The sequence below is a fragment of the Aedes aegypti genome, chromosome 3 (genome assembly GCF_002204515.2).
Source record: "Aedes aegypti strain LVP_AGWG chromosome 3, AaegL5.0 Primary Assembly, whole genome shotgun sequence".
NCBI classification, from domain to species: Eukaryota; Metazoa; Arthropoda; class Insecta; order Diptera; family Culicidae; genus Aedes; species Aedes aegypti.
The window spans coordinates 383,232,098-383,257,179 of NC_035109.1; the positions used below are offsets into that span (position 1 = coordinate 383,232,098).

A 25,082-nucleotide genomic window follows, 5' to 3' on the forward strand; every position below is an offset into this window, starting at 1 on the left:
CAACCGTGATATATATTAAGAGTGGTAGATAGAAGCAAGTAAAAGATACAACTACAAAGTACGAGGAAAGGGACGGGCCTGAGATTGACCCCATGACCTTCTGCATACGAAGCATACCACCAACCCCGTCTTGCGATTCACGGCAGTATAGGTATACAAAATTTGCTGAATCCCCACCACGTGCTGAATTTGGATTAAACTAAGGTAAACAATATAGGTAATTTCAGTGAGCCTGATAACGCTAAAGCTGTTGGCAAATCCCTAGATGTCAATAATCTTGCTGTGGGTCCGAAATGGAAGCTTTAGATGTTTCAAACTCGTGGAAACCCTTTTTTGTCAATCCGGCAATGTTCCAAGAAGACTGCCACTCTAGACCGTTGAATGATGCGCCAGCCGAAGATGTTGTTAATGATTGCCCTGAAGGCGATAGTAGCTACACAGGAAGCATTTCAATGCATTGCTTGGAGAGAAACTATATCTATTAAAAACTATATCTATATACATTTTTCTCCTACTATTCATGAAGCTAACTCAAAAGTGGTGAAAATTCATATGGGACTGTTATGCAAGTATGGGCAGTAAAGTACATATTAAAACGTAAATATTGCGATGAAAAAAGGCGTTGGCGCGGAAATCAATATGTAACAGTTATGCTATTTGAGGGGACGGGCCTGGTGTAGTGGTTAGAATTAACGCCTTCCACGTCAAGGTCCTGGGCGGAACCCATCCCCGAGATAGTCACTTATGACGTAAAGGTTATAGTGACGACTCCCTTCGGAAGGGAAGGTAAAGCCGTTGGATATGAACTAGCGCAGGACTAAAAATCTTGATTATAAAGATAGAAAAAAAAAATGCTATTAATGCTATTATGTACCATTATGTACCAGTAGCCGCTTTTGTCCCTATTACCGTTCACTTGTACAAAAACTGATTTTTCATGTAAAAAATACAATATTTTTCGCACGGATATTTTCTAGCATCATCAAAGACTTTCAGGCTTCATTATTTCCACTGCCGTGAATCGCAAGTCAGTCCCATCTGTAAAAAGTAGGCATTGAGAAAATAGGCTGTGAAGTTTTAAACTCGTTTTCCATACGAATATTCAAAAAATTCCAGAGAATTGGAACATGTACCAATCTTAATGAAACTTTCACAACTTGCTTGTCATTACGATAATTTTCCGAGAAAAATATAAAGATGATCAAAACAAATTCCATGTTTGTATTCTACGGTCCGAAAGTCTGTAGTGGGACTGATATGCGGTTACTTTTCATTATGGGACAATTTGACTTGCTGTTTTTTCCTATTTTTTCCGAGCAAATCATAATAATTCATTAGTGCAGCTGAAAGACCATTGGAAGAGATGTTGAAAACTGAACTCAACTCAATTTTGACGAAAATGCAAATGGGACTGACTTGCGATTCACGGCAGTCCAGCTGTCAAAATAATTCTATATATATCAAATATACAAGACCTTGGAAGCGGCTATTGGATCAGTAGACATTTTTTGCAAAAAAAAAAAACAACATAAAATATGATATGATGATAATATACAGCCTTCTTTGTTGGTGTTGTAGCTATGATAATTTATCATATAGAGTCTATAGATTACTCGAGACATCTAAGCCATCGCCGGTTGTTTTCTACATTTAAAAGATTTTTTGTACCCTAAATTTGCAATGAAACTGATGTGCAACTGAAATGATGTAAAATTACAATTTATTTTTTATTGTGTACTACACAATTAGTAGTACTGATGAGGATGTTCTTCTAGAGAATGGAATAAAACATAACTTTGCGCTATTCCCTCCTACTCATAGAGCATTCATTTGGTAATAAGCTCTTTCCTCATGTCCATTCATTTACCCGAGAAGCAAGTATCTAGCACCAATGGGGATAAGCACTGGAAAAGGAGTCGCATGCTTAATAATACACCGAGAAACACCATCAACGAATGCCATTCAGGACGCGCAAACATCAGGGTCATCAAAAAGCAAACTTTTCAAATGAAAAAAGCGGCAAAGTCAACAGTCACAACCCGGTCCCCTTTTTTCTCCTTCAACAACGGCGATGAATGAAGCTTCCACACTTGCACGCTACGATGCTTAAACTAAACAAACGTCCTTTCGCAGGGCTGGTAGGGACCGATTGATATTTTCTCAGAGATTACATTAGAGATTTGCATTAAAATAGTGACCAGGTCTCTAAAAAGAGGCCTGCTACCAGCCCTGCTTTCGCGCAAACGACACAAATTGCTACCATCCTACGTTACCTATTTGTTTCTACTCACTGTTTTTCACTTTGTAGGCATTGAACATTGGCAGTAGCTGCCGGTAGAAGGGCACCAAGGCCGGCCCGATGAGATCCGATGCCATCACCAGCTGCTGGATGATCCGCAACGTAACGCACATGACCTCGATGTTGCGGGTATTTAGGGCATCTACAATTACAAGACTCAATATCCGGCATCCGGAATGAGTTGGCGTGACTTACTCTTAATCGGTATAATCAATTGCGGTATGACGGGGTATATTTTGTCTCCTCCGTGCGAAAGCAAATCCTGAACGCCCTGGCGGGCGTACGTTTTGTACGGGTGCCGTGTTTCCGAAAGCCCATCGAAGAACAACGGCAGGTACAGTCCGTAGTCGAGCTTGTCGATGTCGACGGTCCAAGCGATTTTGTCCCCACCAGTAAGGTACTCCATTTTGATGGGCAGATCACCCCGGTCGTAGTACATGCGGAACGAGGTGGCCTTCGGTTGAATCAAGTACTTATCTGCGAAAAGGGTTAAGAACGATGGTGAATTCTATGATTTATGACTAATTAATGTGAATAACAGCTTCTTCATAACTCTTAAGATATTAGACTCTTGAGTATACCCACAAGTTTTACAGATTTTGCTAACTGTTTACAATAATCCCCTTAATAAAGTTTTTAATTGCGGGTACGCTATGGGAAAAGTAAGTGGGGGTAAGTAATGGGATTATATAAGTGATTTGGCCCAAAAAAGATCGACATCTTGTCTGGCCATTTTCATAGTCATTACGCAACTGAAACCAGTGCTGTAATGATTTATTACGCAACGCTTCCTCATTACGCAACTGTTTTGGGTTGCGTAATGTATCATAACACAACATTTTATCAGAAATTGAAAAATAATGGTGAATGTATTCCGATATAATTTCTAATACCCTCCTCAAGTGGTCTTCTACGAAATTGCAAAAAGTGTTTTGCGTAACTCGCTACAGAACTCGATTTTTACAGCACTGGTCGTAATTAATTTACGACTCGTGCTGTAAAAATCATCATTCTGCAACTTATTTCGTAAACTACTATATTGTTCGTACAATACTCAATAGCAGTTAGTTAACCGAAGTTCTAATTGGGAACGGTACAATTTGTGCTTTTACATTAAGACGTGCTTTGGAAAGTTTTTTTTTTAGCCGATATAATAGGAAATGTGAAAAGTGCTACTCTATTTATGTTTTTTCCTGGCAAAAATCGTGAACAACTAAAAAATAGCATTTTACGCTGTTTTCGTTGCAATTTTGTGAGTTTTTCTAGGTAATTTTTCAGGTTGATAAATAACTAAACCGACTATCACTGAGAATCGCCTTGTGCACTCCAATAGTTTGTATACCATGCGAAAAAAAGTACTGAATTTGTTCTTAAAATGTATTGAAAGACTTAAACTTTAATCAACTCAAATATAACAAAATTGCGGTTTGATCCTCTAATATAAAAAAAAATATGTTTAATGCAGGGTGTCCATTCAAAATCAGTTTTCCAATTCCCGGATTTTTCCCGGGTGTCCAAGAAATTAAAAAAAATATTGCAAAAAATCCTGCGTTTTGATATTTTTGTTTTTCTTTTTTTTATACGATGTGGAAAAATTTGGAGGACATGATCTAATTTAATTATGAATTGATTTTAATACAATTAATAAAAAACGGTTTACATTTTAAAAGAATTATGGACAAAAAAAATTAAAATATTTCTGCACATCTTCATCGATCCTCTCTTCCTTCTAATAACTTAGCTAAAATAAATCTGCAATATTTCTTATTAATGAAGAAGATATAGTGATTCTTCATCCTACGACAAAAGAATCAGTTTTCTGCAATATCGCACAGGAAACAACGATGAAGAGAAATCGATGAATGCAGATAGGCCCTTATGAAAAAACAATGCTGATTTGCTGAAATATCTAAAACACCGTTACCCCCTGGAATTCGTAGGAAGTTCAGAGAAATTATGGCATAATATAAATGCCTGCTTTGTGCATCTAAACTTCCACAAAAGGGCAAAGTTCAATAGCCAACCTATTACCTTCTAAGAATGCCTTAAGAATTATGCGTTAGACATGGCTTATGCCTGATTTATGGAGAAATGATTGATCTGTGATGAATCTCATGTTGGATCCAAGAAAAGACCTTTTAACAGAAACAATAATTCTAAATACATGTTATTGTTCTCCTATGAAGCTGGCTAAAACTTATCACATGAATTCAAGATTGCATCTTCCAAGTAATCTTCAAAAGATTAAATAAACATATCAATAATCTAGTCAAATACTTTACAAAAATCTTACCAATAATACCTAAAGAACCTCTCTATTTATTTATTCATCAAAGAACTAGTCATGACATTTGTTTTGGATTATTGAAAGAATTCGCTGTCAATCTGCAAATCTATACAAAATCTCGTCAGAAGCCTTGTAAGAACCGTCTAGGCCATCTTTTTGGAGCTGTGGCCCCTTTCAAGTTCTACAAATATCCCGCGGACCCCTGCAAACAAAAATAGTAGAAATCTTTTTTTGTTAAATAAAAAAAAAAATATAGGTTTTTAGTATAAGGTGACTTAAATGCAGATCAGAAAAAGGATCAGATTCAATTATCTACAATTACAAAAACACATTCTTTCTCGTTTTTCCCAGGATATCTAAATAGATCTCACAAAGGATTTGTCTATTATCAATGACATTAAAAAAAAAAACTGTCAATGAACCAGTGATAAAGGTGGTGAACATGTCTGCTGAACCAGAACAAAAACAAGCAAAATACTCGCGAGTATAAAAGTGCTGTAATCTGTCGATGATAAATTTTTTCGTGTACGTATTCGGAGCTGTTCGAAGTCAAATGGGCTTTTGGTAGAAAAGGCCTCTGAGTTTTCTAGACTTCAAGGGACTTTTATTACAAACTTGTAGTTTACTGTCGATTTGATGGATGTGCACTTGATTTGTCTGTCAAAATCATAATAAATCTCACCTTATTTAGTTGCACGTGAGTAAATGTTCACGAACATTTTAATATTTGTTCTGGTATGTTCTCCCGTGCAGGCGGGTGCAAACCTACTCTCATCAAGTTTGTTCGCGAGTCTGTCGTGTTTGTTTTGCGTTGGTTTACACGCGTAAGATGCTTCGTGATTTCCACTTTGGCAAGGAACCTAATTAGCGGTTTAGGGAAATCCTTCGAAAAATTTTACATTTATCAATAGATATCCTTGACAGGGTCTCACACAGATCACGTCTGCGTTCCATATAATATATTTTATGGTCTTCTGTATGGATCTACCCGTGAAGATATTTTTGCCAGGCAATTTTTGGAAGATATTGTAAGGAATATAGCAAGCATAAACTTTGGCGGATTCTGTGAATATTTCAAGACACTTTCTAATAGGTTTCATAGCCCATTGTATACAGTTGGATGAATTTCACCTGGAACTATCAGAAAAGCTAGTCAGATAACCTTCAAGAATCTTCCCAAGAAGTACTGCAGCAGGAATATGTTAAAATCTCACAAGGAATCAAATAGAAATCCAGTTAACTGTATGCGAGTTGCGCCAAGGATTTAGGTACAATAAGTAAAAATCCACCGAGGAAAATCAAAAATATGTCAGTAATTTTCTGCGCATTCCGCAAAAAAATATCTTAGTGTAAATTTTCAACAAAACAATGTTAAATCATATATGGTTTGTTTTTTTCTTAAATTCACAATGAATTAATATGATTTTTCTCAGGAAACTGCTATTTAAAAAATATGTATCAGCATTTATGCTGTTTGAATGAACATTTACTATGTGGTTTGTGATTGAAATTTTGAGTAAAAAGAGCTCCTGTGAGAAAAACATTGAACGGATAATATTAAAAAATATATTTTTATCCAAATGTCAGAGGGACATTAACTTCTAAGAATTTGAAAGAAAATTAGCCAAAGACCTTTTCTAGAATCTACTGAAAATCTTATTAGCAATCTAGTAATAACCATTTCAGTGATCTCTCAGAAAGAATTTTTAAATACTGGTCGAATATCGGTTCGATTTTCGTTAGGATTCCCGCAAAGCTTTCATATGCCATGATTTCAAATGGAAATCGGACAAGCATCTCCATTTATAAGGTTTAATCACCGCATGACTTTATTATTATGAAAATTTATTGGCTTTTTTCTGTGAATACAAGGGCCCAGATAGCCGTAGCGGTAAACGCGCAGCTATTCAGCATGACCATGCTGAGGGTCGTGGGTTCGAATCCCACTGGTCGAGGATCTTTTCGTAAAGGAAATTTTCTCGATTCCCAGGGCATAGAGTATCTTCGTACCTGCCACACGATATACACATGCAAAAATGGTCAATCGGCAAAGAAAGCTCTCAGTTAATAACTGTGGAAGTGCTCATAAGAACACTAATCTGAGAAGCAGGCTTTGTCCCAGTTGAGACGTAACGCCAGAAAGAAGAAGAAGACAATACCTATAACGAAAGTAATGAAATGACAAGATGGATAGAATCGCAATGTTGGTTGGAATGATCACTTGGGCAAATTAGGGGTATGCGATATTAGACGCGAAAAAAAATCCAATAAGTAACGTCAATTTCGTATTAATCTCCGAAAATATGCCAACGATCGATAGAACTGTTACATACGCCGAACAATATAGTTAACAGGTCGAGGCGACAAATTTTTGCCTGTCTAGTGTTAGTAGTGACCAACACTACAACATCTAGCCGTTCAAGACCAGGACGTTAGGAAACGATTTGTCGTTTCGATTGTGTTGTTCACACATGTGGCCCTCTGTCAAAACAAATTTTCAACTTCTATTCATTTCTCTCGTCGCTCGTTTGCGATTCTATCCATCTTGTCATTTCATTACTTTCGTTACTCCCTTTCACTCTGAGTATAGGTATTGTATTCACCGAAAAAAGCCAAAAAATTTTCATAATAATGAACAAGCATCTCGCCAAGAACATTGTCAGAAATCCTTAAGTACCCCTTTAAAAAAAATCAAAAATCCTAATCGTTAAGTATCTCTCTATTACCTCACCAAAAAATAATCATAATGCGAAGTACGAAATACAGACGGTGGTGCACCCCTTGTTAAAAATTCTAGTTTTACCCCATAGTACTTAAAATTTAAATAAACCGGTACCGTCGTTGGGGGTGACAATGGGTCAAAAAGGGATGTATACGAATTATTTATTGAATAACTATCGCAATTTAACTCCGAAAACTCAAATTTGGTGTGTATGTACTTTGATGGTACATTAACAACTGTTCAAAACATTTAAGAAAAATATTTATTCACAGCGGCACCACAAGTGAATGAAAAATGACCCAATCTCACCCCATAGAGGGGGTGACATTGGGTCACTGTAATTGAAATAACTTGTTTTTGATAATATGGTTGCAAAACCATTCACAGCTGAAGAATATTGATGAAATACGATGCAAACAAGATGAAAAGATATCTAAGATGTTTCACAAGTATGATAAACCCACTTAAAAGAACGATTATACCAAAAAATTGAAGAGCTATGAGAAAAAAATATGTAATCACAACATTCATCGTCAAGTTTACATAAATTTGCTATTTTTTCCCTCGGATTGTCTTCAAAGTCTCATACCCATTGCCATGAAGCCTATTCAGTTTCCCCAAAGGTGTACTGAAACAGTGATTATTTTAATTCTTCGCAAATAGTTAAATTTCGGAGCGACATTCCACGATCAATACATTTCAGGCAGATGTTGACGTCATAATCACGATATTTCAGTGTTTCAACTCATTTGTACTTCCAGGAGATGTTTCTATAATATGAAAACACTGATAAATAATTAATAAAAAAAAAACAATCAATTTGATAAAATTTTACGATGTTGCTGCGCACGAAACACAGTTGCTGGGTTGAGAAGTTGTCAAAATGCATTGCATTGTTATTCAATGTACGGAATCCTCAAGTAGACTAGTTTGATGTTTCAGAGATGCTGTATTTAGAAAGAATAAACACATCTTAATGAAAAAGAGAACTACCGGCACCGTAAAATGTCAAAAAAGTGGACTTGCAATTTCATTTACTGTCGTTCTTGCTTGACCCAATCTCACCGCCATTTTTAATATTTTAGACACCGTACCGAAAAAAAATTTTTTTGTTGAAAAATCAAATAGATTCCGGAAAGTACGTGTGAAGTGTAATGAAAAGACTTTCAACCTTCTACTAATATAACGGTAGAGGTTAAAGTACATGCGTGATACTTTGCACAGGAGAAATTTAATGTTGTAAATTTTATCTAATTTCAACATACAAGTTTATTGATATAGTAAACAAAAACTACTATTTCTAAAAAAGTATATTGTGATGGATTATGTGTAATAATATGTTCCCTAACATATGAATTATTAATTTTAGTAATATCACCGTTATTAGCTGAAATATTTCATAAATCATATTTTTCCGTTTTGGCCCAATCTCACCCCACAGACCCATTGTCACCCTCATCGACGGTAGTAAACAGATGTTTGGGCCAAAGTTTAATTATGGAGACATTTTTAATAAAAAGGTTTTCTAAAAACAATTTTTGGCCGATTTTCAAAATTTAGATTTTTTGTCAACACAAATACGCTCTGATTATGCAATAAGGATCTTGAAATTATTCTGAACCATAATGATTATGTGGATAATTTCTCTAGAAATAGCCACTTTCGAATTATCACCCCTATACTTGTTTACGTTCGAATGCGCTTTCGATCGGAAACCGTTTCGCATTCTCGTTTACGTCAGCAAAATCAAATGGGCAATGAATTGGATCAAAAGTTGGATACACCGTAAACAAAAATGAGGGTGTATATAGAGATAGAGACGAATGCCGCTTCTGGGTAAAGTCTCTCAAAACAAAAAAATATATATATACACTCCCGTGCATAAGTTTGGGTTCACCCCCTCAAAAACATACAAAAGTGTTCAGTCCATATCTCTGTGATTACACGTCCAATTTAAACTCTTTAAGCCGCATTCGAATGGCAAAGAGTTATTCTTACTTCGAATGTTTTGTTTTTTCCAAAAATATTCTTTGAACTATGTATACTAAAATTTTACTTAAAATTGTGACATTTTTCAAGAAACACACTGAAAAAACATAGCTAATTTCCTCAGCATTGGATCGACCAAAATTTTAAAACATGGTGTCATTAGAATCGTAATCTTATATTCTTTGAAGAGCACTACGAAATTTTTGCAGAAAAATCTGAAAACTATTCAAAATCAATGAAACTGTCATTCAAGTTATCGAGCAAAAGTTTGGATTCACCTTACTTAAAACACTACTTCAACTTACTTAAAACACGAAAAATCTGTGGAATCTCAAACCAATCATTACTTGCGCTCGAAAAAGCTTCAAACTATTGAAATTGGTTGAAAAATGACAGATATATTAACAAAAATGATGTGCGTGCGGCTCAGGTGAACCCAAACTTTTGCACGATTTGCATCATACTGAGGGGTGAACCCAAACTTTTGCACTATGACTTGAAAGACTGTTTCATTGATACTTTTCAGATTTTTCCTCCAAAATTACGTGAGTTCTCTTCAAAGATTATAAGATTACGATTCTAATGACACTTTGATTTACAATTTTGGTCGATCCAATGCTGTGGAGGAAATTAGATATGATTTTTCAGTGTTTTTTTTTTTTTTAATATCACAACTTCAAATAAAAATTTAGTATACAAAGTTCAAGGAATGTTTTTGGAAAAATACATACGAAGTAAGAATAGCTCTTTGCCTTTCGAATGCGGCTTAAAGAGTTTCAATCGGACGTGTAATCACATAGATATGGACAGAACACTTTTGAATGTTTTTGAGGGGGTGAACCCAAACTTATGCACGGGAGTGTATATATATATTTTTTTAATGCAAAAATATATAATTTTAATATTAAAATTGGCCATTTTCATTAGTTATTCACGATACTCCATAAAGGAAAATAAGTATTACAAAATGTGCCAAATTCTCGGGGTGTCAACAATTTGCAACGTTTCATCAATCTGTATAGTGTTTTCACTCAAAACAAGTTTATTTCAGAGAAATTGACAAGGGACGTGCTCATAAGAACACTAACAGGGTGTCTACTACCTGGGAAAACCTGGAAAACCTGGAATTATCAGAGAACTTCATACAACATGGAAAAAACCTGAAATTCTCAGGAAATTTCGGCCACACTCAGGGAAAATATTTCGAACCATTAATTCATGGTAGATTATGTCATTTTTGTAACACAAAATCTCTTCAATCTCTATTGCAACGCTACTTGAGATGTTCAATTATTTCTATTTATTCTGAATAAAACTTGTCTAACAAGGAAGCGGAACTTAGGATTGCCAAAATGGTAAAGGCAAGTACGATGCCCAGTTCTAGTTGGATATCTTTCATGAGCATATGAAATAATTAATTTTGTAGGAAAAGATTTAAGATTACAATAGGTACGAAAAATAGTATATTTTCCGGTTCGCAGGTCCCTTTTCAAAGTCTTGGTTACTATTTTAACGCATGTCTCTAAAAAGTGTCTATTTTTGGTTAAAGTCTCTATCGAAATTTTAATAAGTACGGACTCTAAAGTCACTTTTTTGCCATAACCCTCTCTTTCCAATGTTAGCTGCAGATCGGTTTATGGACAAAAGGTCGAAAGATGAAACCTCGAAAGAACAAAAGGTCGAAAATGGTTTGCTTGGTGGAAAATGTTTCCTTCATTGAAAAAACATTGTCAACGTTTTGTCTCTTCTTTGTTGTTCTTCGACGTTTTGTCCTTACGTCTTTTGTCTTTCGACCTTTTGTCATAGATTCACACCAGATTTATTTGTATAGTAAAACTATTGATAAACAATAAATTTACAATTATAAAAAACAACCAAAAAAAGTTTTTTGTTCAATTACTTTTAATAAAAACGCTTTTTCATGGAGAAATAGTCGATCAAAAGTGGTGGGAAAGAGAGGGTTGCACTGCTTGCAGTGAATTCTGGTGCAACATTCTAGAGGCATTAGAAAAACCTTCAACTATTTCTCCAGAGATTCCTTCTTGAATACTTTCAAGAACTCTACCAGCAATTCTTCAATGGCTGCTTAGAGGAATTTCTTCAAAACTTGGTCCAGAAAAATCTAGAGCACTCTTACGCTACTACCTCCAGTAATTTTCACTGAGATTACTCTGATGAAAAAATCTCAGTATTTCCTCCAGATGTCTTTCAACTGATTTCTCCCTTCAAGAGTTACTTCTAGGATTTTTTCCACAGGTCCTACATAAGGTCTTCTTCAAAGGCTTATATCAGAGTTTTCGAACAAAATCGATATTTTGACGAGAAACCCTAGAATAATTTCTACGACTTTTTTTTCGTTTGATCCATTTTCAAAAGAATTTTTTCAAAAACTCATGCACACTAACTTTTCGGAATTGCTCGAAACTTCCTTAAAGCATTATTCGATGCAATCTATTATAAACTACTCAAAGCAATTCCTCGATAAATAAGATCTGGGATTTCTTCTTAGGGTCCTCTAATTTCTCCAGCATTTCATCAAAATACTATTGCTGTGGTTCAAACACTTCACAAACATTTTTCAAATACAATTTCCATATCTCCATGGATTCTTCAAAAGTTCATTCGAGATTTCACACCAGTTTTTGCTTCGATTATTTATTGATAATTTTTTTCCTGGGTTCTGTTGGAGTTTCTACAAAATGCCTTGTAGAACATTATTCAAAGTTTCGATTTTTTTATTATCTTAGCAATTGATTAAGAAATTCATCAAGAATCCAGGATTTCTTTCAGAGATTCTCATAAGAAAAAAATTCATCATTCATCAGTTTCATCAGAAATTACACTAGGATGTTCTTTAGAAATTCCTCGCGGATTTTTTCAAAACTTTCCATAAAAAATCTAAAAATGTTTCTTTACATTTCCCTGAAGACAACCCATGATGAAAAATTGAAAAAAATCGTCGAAGACATCCTTGGGATTTTTATCAGAAAATTTGGAGTAAGTCCTAGGAAAATCAACGAAAGAATCGATGAATAAATTTCCGGAAAACCTGGGAGTTCCTTGAAAAATGTCTGAAACGATTTTTGGAGCAATTCCTGATAGAATCATCGAAGTAATTTTTTCGCCATGATAAACTACAAACCAATATGATTTTTTAGCTAAAACCATGGCTCGTAAAAAAACGGTGGGAAATCATCCGTGGTAGATGTAGGTGTGTAGTTTTAATGAAATAGCATGGTTTTTCTTAGAAACAAATCAGATTGAATTTTGGATTCTTCGAAGATTTTTATTCGAAAAATCGTAAAAATCACAAAACAAACTCTTGAAGAGGTCTTCGGGGTAATAAATTCACAGTGAAACGATCAGTAATACTTGTCATAACTTCACGATGAAGTCTTAGAATATCTGTTCGAATGAGAAATCGAATTCTCATGTCGTGATTCAGGTTTATTTTGATATCCATAATTCATCGTTGTTTTTGGAATCATGTTTTTTTAGGAAAGAGTTCTCTAAAGTTCGTATTCCTAAGACTATCAGTCACTACTAGCCCTGATTTCCCCATGATATCTAGAAAAAAAATTAAAACGATCTCCAGAAAAGTATGCTGGATACACTCCAAAAATTTGTCATGTTCGAATCATTACAATAAACATATATTTTTTTCCATAATGCTTTTCATACAACTCTTATTTAGAATTCCGATAGATAAAGTTCATTAGGAAATAACTTTCAAACGAAAAAACTATGGATATGAAACACAATGGAAGTTGGTAGTGTGGTGTGATAGTAAAATCAATTGTAATTGTTTCTTTAATAACAATGAATGGTTTTTCAATTGATATTTGCTATTAATAAAAGTAAGCAGAAATAATATAATAGATTTCTTTGTTCGAATGATTTAAGAGATACCTAAAACTTCACCATTTTTAAAACTATCATCCGGGTGTTCACCCGCGTTTACTATCTTCAATGTAATCCCATAGTTCTACGTCTGTTTCAATGATAACAGAGGAAATTTTGTTGCAGTATTACCGGTGAGCAATTTCTGTAATAATGAAAAATTTCTCTGAATTTCAATCCCAAAACTTACTGCCAAATACATTATTTTTTTAATATTATATTATCATTAAATAGAACTTCGAAATTTCAAGTGTTTCGAAGCCAAGCTACCTATTATTGAAAATTAATTTTTAGTCACCTAAATTTGACTATTCGACAATCATTTATGTATTTTGGAGAATTTCTTAAACCTGGAAGTATTTTTTGAAATCTGGTAAAAGCTGGAAATATCAGAGAATTTCATTTTTGTCAATAAATAGACACCCTGACTAAGCTGAGAAGCAGGCTCTGTCCCAGTGAGGACGTTAATGCCAAGAAGAAGAAGACAAAGTACGTTTTGCCTCGGCTGTACATATTACCCCAGGAACCCCTATTACTGACACAGACGTCAGGTGTCCTCAATGCATTGCAAAGAACGAACCCTGAACTTACTAAGCTCGTACAAATGAACAAAAAGCTGATGGAAATTCAAACCAATACCGCAAAGTGAAGCTATAATTGATTGGTGATTTAGGCATTTATATCGACAAGAATAGAGTATTTTCTGGGGTCCGGTTGAAAACTTCCATAAAGGTATCCGGCCCATGACATGCCTCTATCATAATCTGGGAAGACATAAACGGCATGTTTTGTGTATACTATTAAATGAGCATTACACACATATTTGTATTACGTTTTTAAACTTTAAAAGTTACTCTGGTTTCTGAAAAACGTATAGTGTCCGGGCATAGAGGCTGTCCTTCCAAGAAGGGCATTTAAGTTTATTGATTTAACCCAATATTTGTGTTTACCACATGATAAACAAGTACAAAAAAAGGTCAATTGGCAAAGAAAACTCTCAGTTATTAACTGTGGAAGACATATGCAGGCTCTATCTCAGTTGGGACGTAATGCTAGGAAGATAAAGAAGAACGACATTTACGTTCAAAAGTTTCCTACGAAACTGAACTATGTTAGCTCCGTCTAATTCGAGGAACTGTAAGTTCAATTCCGTGAAACGCTAATTCCATGACATTACGTGGCTTGTTTTCATACTAAACACCAATGACCCATTTCGATTACTCAACGTCAATTACATAGCCATAGCTACCCGCCTAATATTCTACCAAATATTTACACTTTCAATGTTGCAGTGGGTCAATACCAATTGGAACTAAATTAGGGCTAATTAATCGCCCTTTCGAAGAAATGGAAAACGTAAACGTTCCCATAACAAATAAAATGTGTCCATTCCAGTTGCAATCATTTATGATCAATACTCACGTTTTTGCGCCTTGGGAGGACCCATCACAAAGGTGTTCTTCTGCAGCGACTCGATGGAAAATGCTGGAACTGGCCGCAGCTGAGGGGCACTCTTGATTGGCCTTGTCGCCGAATATGGACGAGCTTCGATTGCGAATGTCGCCGACGAAGATTTCGTAGCCATTGCGCGCCTTTTCTGCCCCCTTTCTTTCCTGGATGTGTCTCTTTCCGACGATTTTGTGTCTTGTGTCTATCTCTTTGCTTCCCCTCCCTGCGTTTCAGCTAATTAAACTTTATACACCCTCGAAGTGGGCCACCACAGGTTACCGCGACTTATTTACCGAATTAATTTGATTCTTATCACTTTTACTTTTTCCATCGATTTTACTTTCACAAGGCGATCCCGAGAGAAAGAAACTTCCTGTCCACGCGACCAAATGATTTCGAAGTGTCTCGAGAGTGAAGCAATCCGCACCAGATTCCGATTGCTTCCGAATTGCGACAAAACAGCGGGAACAAAATCGCGGAAAATGCTTTTACATTGAACTGCTGTTTTTTTGCCACCATCACTCGGTCAAACCTTGTAAAAGTATTTCAGTTTTGTTTTCTGGCCCGCCATGGAAACAGCAGGAAAATCCAACCGGTGCCCGGGAACTCGAGTTGGGGGTGTTCGAGCTGCCTTGTACTCCACTGCAGGAGACAGTTGGAGGGGATGTTGCATGCAAGTTAGATGGTTCGTCTTATAGTTTTGCTAAGCTCGAACATTAGTTTCGTATACTTGAGAAGGCTGATTTATTTGCTGACAAGGGACTACTAATAGGTACATAGCATTGGTGGCGGTTTCCGTTGTGCATCTATCTCAATAAATCTACTTGAAGAACAACGGAGAAGACAACGAGGGCAACCTTGAGCGAAATACCACCCGTCCATTATCATTACGGGGAAGGTGGTTGATTGTTAATGCCATTGAATGAAGAATCAATACTTTCACCGCTTCTTTCGAAGCTTTTCTTTAGCAATATAATCTTATTTTTACGGACAAAAAAAAAATACAGGGATTGGAATTATGAATTATTTTTGATAATTCCTTCTGTATATTGATAATTCTCAATGTACTATATGATGATTAAGACCAAATGGTTTTGAAGGTAAAAGGTCATTACAAGTCTTGGATAACACTGTGGAGCGTCGTTGTTGTTGTCTCAAGCAGCAAAATACTGCTATGTATTTGATTAGGGGTTGCTGAATCGATTGACCATTTTCAAAAATATCAAGCACATCTATTTTTTTAGATATTGGCTGTTGAGTATACATTGCTTAACATGAGTATGCATTATGCAACATAATTATAGTCAATTTGCCTACCAGTTTGCTTAATTTACCACAGGATTCAAACTTTATGTGTTAAAGAATACTTATCAAAAGAGGTCTTTTTTTCTATTAATTCGAATTCAATAATGAAATTTAAAAGCAAACTACATACTACATGAAAGTTTAATTCCTGTTTTGCATGCTTAAAGGATTTCATCATTAGAAAGTTTGATAAATCTTGGTTTAAATTTCGTTGAAACATTATCAAAATCAGAATTTTATACAACCTTGGCGACATATAGCTGAAAATTATGATGTTCTAAAACATTTCTGAGAGTGGCATAAGATTCAGCAGCCCAAAATTAAATAGAGAGAGAAACATGATTGGACCCTTGAGACACCCTGTGAATTATTAGAATTGAAATAAAACGGGATTACAAGTTAAAAAGAAAAAAAAAAATAATAGTCTTACAACTAAACACCTTCAGACGAAACGGATATTACAAGGAGTCTGCTAACGTTTCCGGCTTGCGTGTCGTCTCCGTAGTGCCATCGTGCATGGTGTACGTTTCCGTTTCGGGTGCCTCTGAAACAAACACAGAAAAAATATATTTATGCCTTTGTCGATTACGAGACTATCACATAAATTACTAATAGTTTACAGCCAACGCATTGCTTTCATTTTCAGCCACTTATCACTCACCGTTGTCTGCGTCAGTACAACCGATCAACCATGGGCTTTATCACAACAATTCATGCTAGTAAACACGTAATTAGATGCATAACGGAACGAATGAACTAAATTAAACTACATTACAAATAGCGCACGACAAAGGACAAGTAACGGTATATGTACTGGATAATATGCTTTGAGGCTGACAGCGGCGACATCCTACTCCCTTAGTAGGGTCGGGTGACACTGGCCCGAAACGGCGAGTGGGTTAATGGCGCAGGCTGCCCCCGTCCCGTAAAACCGTGGCAGGCCTTAGAGTACGTTCCAAATCCGTCGCCTGGTTGTTCCAACTGGGCGGGAGTAGGCTCAGATGCCATTACCTGACCTGCGCCGATCCGGCTCTGAACATAGTACCCCATAAAGGACTATGTCAACCCTAGCATGGCCTCCCTGCTTGCATAGATAACCATGGGATTATAAAGGCGACTATTCCAGCGGAGATGGATAGCGGCTCTTAGGGGGACCCATAAGAGATGATCAACCAAAACAAACAACTAGCGGAATGTGAAGGAGAGGCTTCTGGACCTATCAGTAACCGGCTAAGGTTCCCGCCAAGGAAGGAGGCGACCAACTTTATTGAAAACAGTGTGGGCAAAAGCCTAGATACTGTGACGACGGCAGGCACTGGCCGCTCCAGTGCAACATGTGTGGTGACCGATGGCCCGGGACTAATCGAGGCCATGGATCGCAATAGGGAGTACCTCCCTAAAATGCAGGTAGCTGCTGAGCAACTTGATGTCATCATCGAATATGTTAAAAGCAAAACAAATATCAGCAAAGACTTGAAAACAAGTCTACTGAAATTGCGACAATCAGTCCTAGCTGCAAAGCAGGACTACGAGAAAGCCAAGGAACAACTGGGCAAGGTAGAAGGCCAAAAAGACACTAGGTCGTGTCAGACCGAAGTGTTTTCCTTCACAGGCAACGCGAATATATCTGATGATATTATTCGATACGCGATGCGGAAGAGGGAAGCTTCCGGGGATGAATACGTGGCGAAAAGACGTATGGTTGCTAAGGGAAAAGTGACCTACGCGGCCGTCCTCCAAAGCGGAAAAGCTGGCACGAGCCAAGCCCCGCGATCAAGAGGACATGGCAACAAAGGAGAGGCCAACCAATCCTAAGGCCAAGAAAGCCAAGAAAAAGGAGCCACGGGTTAACCGGAACCAGGCAGTGCATCCACAGGAACCACGGGCGCAAGGCAACAGCAACCCGTGGATACGAGTTGGAAATAAGAAAAAACAGAGGAAACCGAAAACGGAGCCCAAGGAGAGCGCTAAACCGAAAACAGCGAAACGTAGGAATTTAGGCGAAGCCCTCGTTATCAAAACGGAGGAAGCAAAATACGCCGAGGTTCTGAAGGCGATGCGAAGCACAGAGATGCTATCGCCATTGGGCGCAGACGTGCGAAGCATAAGGCGAACTAGGATTGGTGAAATGATCCTAGTCTTAAAGAAGGACGCCAAGGAAAAGGGTGCAGTCTATAAGCAACTGGCACAAGAAGTACTTGGTGACGAGGTTGATGTAAGATCCCTTACTGCTGAAGCGACTCTCCAGTGTAAAAATCTGGATGAGGTCACCGATGCAGCGGAGGTCTCGGCTGCCCTCAAAGAGCAGTGTGACATCGACGTAGCCAGTAAGGCCATCCACCTTAGAAAGGGCCCGCAGGGCACCCAGGTGGCGGCGATCAGGCTGCCGGTTGCAGAGGCCAACAAAGCGAAGAACTTGGGCATACTCAAGGTAGGCTGGTCGGTTTGCCGGCTGAGCATACAACAGCCTCCTGAAGTTTGCTTCAAGTGTTTCGGGAAGGGCCATAAGTCGTGGAATTGCAATGGTCCCGACAGAAGTAAGATGTGCAGAAAATGCGGCGCTGAAGGCCATAGGGCAAGCGATTGTAAGCAAATCGCTAAGTGCCTAATATGTGTCGACAGAGCAGACAACGGACACTTAACGGGCGGACCCATATGTCCGGGCACAAGCGGAGTATCAAAGCAGCCAAAACGGAAGTAACACAGTTAAATTTAAACCACTGTGATGCAGCCCAGCAGCTGCTTTGGCAGTCAGTCTCGGAAACCAAGACTGACGTGGTGTTATTATCGGACCCATACCGCATACCAGCCAACAACGGGAACTGGGTGGCGGATAGGTCTCAACAGCTAGCAGCTATAGGGACGACAGGACGATACCCAATCCAAGAAGTAGTCTCTAGCTCAAATGACGGTTTTGCGATAGCAAAAATCAACGGCGTGTTCTATTGCAGTTGTTACGCGCCCCCAAGGTGGTCGATTGAGGAATTTTCCCACATGGTTGACAGGATGATGGCCGAACTAGCTAATCGGCAGCCAGTAGTGATAGCTGGCGACTTTAATGCATGGGCAGTGGAGTGGGGTAGCCGCTGCACCAATCAAAGAGGCCAGCTATTGTTGGAATCCCTGGCCGCATTAAATGTAGAGCTGGCAAATGTGGGTACAGTGAGTACCTTCCGCAGAAATGGTGCAGAATCGATCATCGACGTGACGTTTTGTAGTCCTAACCTTTTAGGTACCATGAACTGGCGCGTTGATGACGGTTATACTCATAGCGATCATCAATCGATTCGCTATAGTATAATACCAGGCGGGCAGAAGGCAGCGCGATGTAACTCGACCCAAGCCCGAGGATGGAAAACAGCGCGCTTCGACGGCGAAGTATTCACTGAAGCCCTGAGGCGCGAACGAAACACTCTGGACCTAAACGGTGAAGAGCTAGTTGCTATGATATCACGAGCGTGTGATGCTTCCATGCCGAGAAAAGCCCCTCCTAGAGAGTACAGGCCGCCAGTGTATTGGTGGTGCGAATCAATTGCAAATCTTCGAGCCATCTGCCTTCGGGCTAGACGAAGAATGCAACGCGCACGCACAGAAGCACAAAGAGAGGAACGCGGTGCAGCATTCAGAGAGGCAAAGTTGGCTCTCAAAAAGGAAATCAAGAATCGAAAACGGGCATGCTTTGAAAGTCTATGCGAGAGTGCCAATTCTAGTCCATGGGGTGACGCCTACAGAGTGGTAATGGCTAAGACCAAAGGAGCCATAGCGCCCCAAGAGAAATCGCCCGAGTTGCTGCGATCGAAAATCGATGTACTCTTCCCGCACCATCCCATAAGCCCATGGCCCCCAGCGCCGTATGCGGCAGATGAAGGAGAAGAAGTGGCGAGAGTGACGAACGAAGAGCTGGCAGAAGTCGTGAAATCATTCGCGTCAAACAAGGCACCGGGACCCGATGGTATCCCGAATGTTGCCTTAAAAACGGCAGTGAACACGGATCCGGACATGTTCAGAACCACGATGCAACGCTGCATTGATCAAGGAATCTTCCCGGATGTATGGAAGCGACAGAAATTGGTGCTACTACCAAAGGCGGGGAAACCACCAGGTGACCCGTCGGCGTATAGACCTATCTGTCTACTAGATACGACGGGCAAGTTATTGGAGAGGTTGATTCTCAACAGACTAGTACCGTATACGGAGAGTGCGGACGGCCTGTCCAACAACCAGTTTGGATTCAGAAAAGGTAAATCTACTCTGGACGCCATCCAGGCGGTCGTTCAAACAGCTGAGGTGGCAATCGAGCATAAAAGGAGCGGCATCCGTTACTGCGCGGTTGTCACTCTGGATGTGAAGAATGCGATCAACAGCGCAAGCTGGGAAGCAATAGCACACGCGCTTCACCGCCTCAAGGTACCGGTGCAGTTGTGTAAGCTTCTAGAAAGCTATTTTGATGGTAGGATTCTACTGTATGACACAGAGGAGGGGCAGAAAAACGTTCGAATTACCGCGGGAGTACCTCAAGGTTCAATCCTGGGCCCGCTGTTATGGAATGCGATGTACGATGACGTACTGAGGCTGCCCCTTCCGACGGGTGTTAAGATTGTTGGCTTCGCCGACGATATCACCCTAGTGGTCTATGGTGAATCGATGGAGGAAGTAGAGTTGACAGCAGCGCACTCTATTTCCCTGGTTGAGGAATGGATGAAGTCTAGGAAACTAGGACTGGCCCGTCACAAGACTGAGGTGGTGGTGGTCAACAACCGCAAGTCCGAGCAACGGGCGCTTATCTCGGTAGGTGATTGCACCATAGAGTCCAAGCGATCCCTTAGGCATCTTGGGGTAATGATCGATGACAAGCTCAGCTTCGCTAGCCACGTTGAATATGCCTGTGAAAGGGCATCTACGGCTATAGCGGCGCTTTCGAGGATGATGTCTAACAGCTCTGCTGTAATTGCCAGCAAACGCAAGCTGCTGGCAAGCGTGGCGCTATCCATACTAAGGTATGGAGGACCAATCTGGTCAAAAGCGCTTAGAACGAACAGAAATCTAAAGCGGTTGGAAAGCACGTACAGGATAATGTGCTTAAGAGTAGCAAGTGCATACCGGACGGTATCTAAAGAGGCCGTGTGCATCATAGCCGGGATGACGCCCATCGGGCTCATCATCAAGGAAGATGTTCAATGCTTCAACCAAAGGGGTACCAGAGGAGTCCGCGACACGTGTAAAGAGGAAACGCTCAGAAGCTGGCAGCAGGAATGGGATAACTCCACTAAGGGTAGATGGACCCATCGACTAATACCAAATGTGTCAGATTGGTATGGTAGAAGCCATGGGGAAGTGAACTTCCACCTGACGCAGTTTCTGTCAGGACATGGTTGCTATAGACAGTACCTGCATAGGTTCGGGCACTCAGAATCTTCTGCGTGCCCCAATTGTGCTGGTGTAGAGGAAACAGCGGAGCATGTCGTGTTCGATTGCCCCCGTTTCATTGTTGTGAGAGGTCGCATGCTCACTACATGCGGAGGGGACACGTCCCCCGACAATATTATAGAGAGAATGTGTGCGGATGCCGAGTGCTGGAATGCAGTAACTACGGCTGTCACTCACATTATGTTAGAATTGCAGCGCCTATGGCGCGCCGACCAAGAGTTGGCTGCAGAGGATTAGCCCTGCCGAGGCTGGTCCCTTGTAACATTGTTTAAGTCGGCTAGGAGAAGCAGTTTGCCTAGGCTACTTCTGCTACACGTGTTGTGCTATATGCACTGGTCCCTTCCCGAAGAAATACCGTAAGGTGGTTCCGGGGAGATGAGGGTCTGAGTCCAAGGGTCATGTCGATGCACTGTTCACCACTTGAGCAATTCTAAATGAATTGCTCATGCACAGTGCATAGGCTGGTTTTAGCGGGTCGTCGTTGGTGCGTCATCCCCGCATTCCCTGAGTTATCTTCTCAGGGGATCTGTTTGCAGATTTCCCCCTTGTAAAAAACAACACAAAAAAAAAACTACATCACAAAATCAAATCTTTCACTTTGTTTACGTTTTTAACGGAAACTAGTTTTCCTGAGTGCATTAAGTTTAAGCCAAGGCTCCCAAAAAACCTATTTGCCTTACGGCAGAAAAAAAATCTGATTTAAGAATATAATAGCTAGAGGAGGATTTTGTGCAAGGATTCTTAGGATCAAAACCTCTCATGAATGATTATATTGTACGGCAGTGCGTATCGTACCTTCGTGCTGTGCGTACACGAACTCTCTTTGCTCTTGGAAGTTTTTTAAAAACTACCTAAAGCAATAAAACAGTACTTTTCAGTGCTACTAAAACAGTACTTTTCAGTACTATTTTTTCTACTATTGATCCCTTTACGATCTTTGTTTGGATCCGTGTCTTCGATTTTTCGTTGCACCCGGCGAAAGCTAGCGCTGGTAACCCTTTTTGGGAAAAAACCTCTTAGGAGGTCTCGTCTTCTCTCGTTCATTCACTAAGCATAGTTGCAACTACAAACAAAAGGAAGGGTGAATCTCTGAATTCACAACTTCCTTCCAAAACAGTGGGATTTAAAACTGTCTCTAAACGTGGCAAGAAAGAAAGAAAGAACGTTTCTCCGGAATACGAACTTTCTTCCAAGGGTGAAATGGATAATGTTGATAATTGCATCGAAATGAGCAATCAGTTCGATGCTCTAGACAAATTTTCCGAACACCAAATCGAAGCAGTTTCTAGCCCAGGCTCTTTGATTCAGGTGAGGAAGCAAAGAGTGCCGTGATCAGTTGTTCCGAATTTGAGGGATTTAGGCAGGAGATCTTGAACTCCATTATGGGAATCTAGGTTTCCTTCCAAATCGCAAAGAAATCAGACTGTCGCGTTTTGCCGGAAACTCTTCTCAAACATCTTACATGTTAGTATTTTATAAGTATGATTTCATAGCCAACTCATCGTGCCGTTTTTTTATATTCGAAGTTAAAATTGGTGTGCCTATCCCATCAAATATACTTTACCAACCTTTAGTCATGTTCTCTTTTAGATTTTAATTGAATAGATTGGTTTCAGCATTCTCCATACTGGTTAAAAGGAATGCTACATGCGATAAAATTTTCTGCTACTCCGACATTCGTCACTTCCGACGCTCGTTGTAGTAGTTTTAGTGCTTTGTATATCTTATCAATAAGCACTTGTGGATACTTATTATTGCCGAATAAAATAGCTAGAAATTTGATTTTTGTCTATGGGGCAACGCACTGTGAGTCGTCTTGAATGGTCTCTCAAGTGACTATGAGTCACCTGAAGAGAGCAAAGATGGAATAAATGATTTACTTGGATTTTCCCCTGTCCAAGTAATCATTATGAAAAAGAGAACCCAATCTGGCATTGTTCGGAAAGGGTTTTCTCAAGAATATTACACCCGATTCTGTTTTTGCCCTGGGAATGCGTACCGTGCAAAAAAATTAGTTCACTTTAACAAGAAAGATCTAAATAATATTAAAGCTTTAGAAAAAGCTAAACTTATGTACGATGTCCGTGTGACATGGGAACATTTCCAGAAATCTGGAGGAAATTAGCAGAACCACTCAGTGCCGTCGGTGCCAAAAATGGGGCATGGTACAAAAAATTGTCGCATGGATGCTAAATGCATGATTTGTGGAGGTTCTTCTCACGCTAAGGACGTCTGTCCAGTAAAGGAAGATACCACCAAGTTTATATGCTCAAATTGCGGGAACAATCATAAGTCCAATTTTTGGGATTGCCCTTCGCAAAGGAGAGTCATTGAGGCTCGTGCCAGGCAGATGAAAGATAAAATCCGTTACGATAACGGTCGTTTACGGAATTTGCCTGGTAGAGTATCGAACAATACTCATTTTTCAGTTAACGATCGCTTGATTAGGAATCATACCCATCAGGAAGATCATAATCATGCTCATTCACAAACTAATTTTAATCCGTCGGGTAGCCGTTCGAATCTTTTAATTTCGAATGTATCTACCCACGGAATATCCATTGCCGATATCGTAGCAGGTACAGTAATGTCCCGATTTTGTCAGCCCCATACTGCATTTAGGGTTGACAAAATCGGGAAAGAGCTAAAATCGGGATTTTCGACTGTTTTCAAATTTTATTTTAATTTAAGGACTTAGTTTTATGATTTTATTAATAAAAACATTGTTTTTTTACTTCAATTTTCTATTTACCGTAATCCAAGGTAAGTTTCTTGGATAATTATTAGGAATTTCAAATTTCAAAAATTCGATCTTTAGAGGATTGTATAGACATGGCCAAGGTCGTATAGTCTAACTAAAATAAATATAAATTTCAGGCTGACAAAATCGGGAACAAATGATGCTAAAAGCGGGGGTAGACAAAATCGGGTCAAAAAGGGTGCTAAAATCGGGGGTAGATAAAATCAGGGGTAGACAAAATCGGGTCATTACTGTAATTTGAACTCCTCCTCTTTTCAAACTATGAGTACCCATTCTAATTGTTTCAAATCAAATAAAAAAACCCTGCCGCCACAGGAAAATTCTACTCATGAGGTGGAGTCTACCAAAAATTCTAACGGAAAACCATCAGATAATGTACCCATTCCAAGTGATATGTCTGCCTCCGATTTTAATTTTCTAACTGAACAATTGAATCTAATGATTGATGCAATGTTCAAAGCCACCACTATGACTGAAACAATCCAAGTAGGTGTAAAATTTACTAGTCAAATTTTTATTGGATTGCGCTTTTCTAATGGATCCAAATAATAATTTAAATATTTTAAATTTGAATGCTCGTTCTCTGAATGGTAAAGATGACGAGCTGTTTAATTTTCTTACAGCTAATAACGTGCATATAGCAGTTATTACTGAAACGTATTTGAAACCTGGATCTAAACTCAAAAGAGATCCTAACTTTTTTGTTTATCGTAATGATCGACTTGATGGGGCTTGTGAGGGAGTTGCAATCATCATTCTTAGGCGTATGAAACATCAACTGTTTTCGTCATTTGAAACTAAAGTTTTTGAAACTTTAGGTGTTTCAGTTGAAGCACTGCTTGGTAAATATACTTTCATAGCTGCCTATTTGCCTTTTCAATGCTCTGGACAGCAAGTTAATTTGCTCCAAACTGACTTGCGAAAATTGACTCGCAATAAGTCC

The 25,082-nt window shown here is 38.9% G+C and overlaps 2 protein-coding genes across 5 annotated transcripts in view; both read right to left on the bottom strand.

The window, feature by feature from the left end:
• Positions 1-16,193, bottom strand: part of LOC5566540 (parkin coregulated gene protein homolog) — a 34,913-nt gene extending 18,720 nt beyond the window's left edge. The window contains exons 1-3 of the mRNA XM_001650885.2: positions 14,620-16,193; positions 2,495-2,776; positions 2,292-2,441 (exon numbers count right to left, since the gene is read on the bottom strand). Coding sequence (XP_001650935.1) covers positions 2,292-2,441; positions 2,495-2,776; positions 14,620-14,782 — 595 coding nt within the window. The 5' untranslated portion in view covers positions 14,783-16,193. The remainder of the gene's footprint in view (positions 1-2,291; positions 2,442-2,494; positions 2,777-14,619) is intronic.
• Positions 16,194-16,281: 88 nt separating this feature from the next.
• Positions 16,282-25,082, bottom strand: part of LOC5566539 (uncharacterized protein CG10915) — a 79,422-nt gene continuing 70,621 nt past the window's right edge. For 2 of the 4 annotated variants that reach the window (XM_001650884.2, XM_021853242.1), the window contains one exon: positions 16,351-16,495. In XM_001650884.2, the coding sequence (XP_001650934.2) occupies positions 16,424-16,495 (72 nt within the window). In that variant the 3' untranslated portion in view covers positions 16,351-16,423. Of the gene's footprint in view, positions 16,312-16,350; positions 16,496-25,082 lie in introns of those variants that run through there. The other 2 variants (XM_021853243.1, XR_002502268.1) reach the window with 2 other exon arrangements.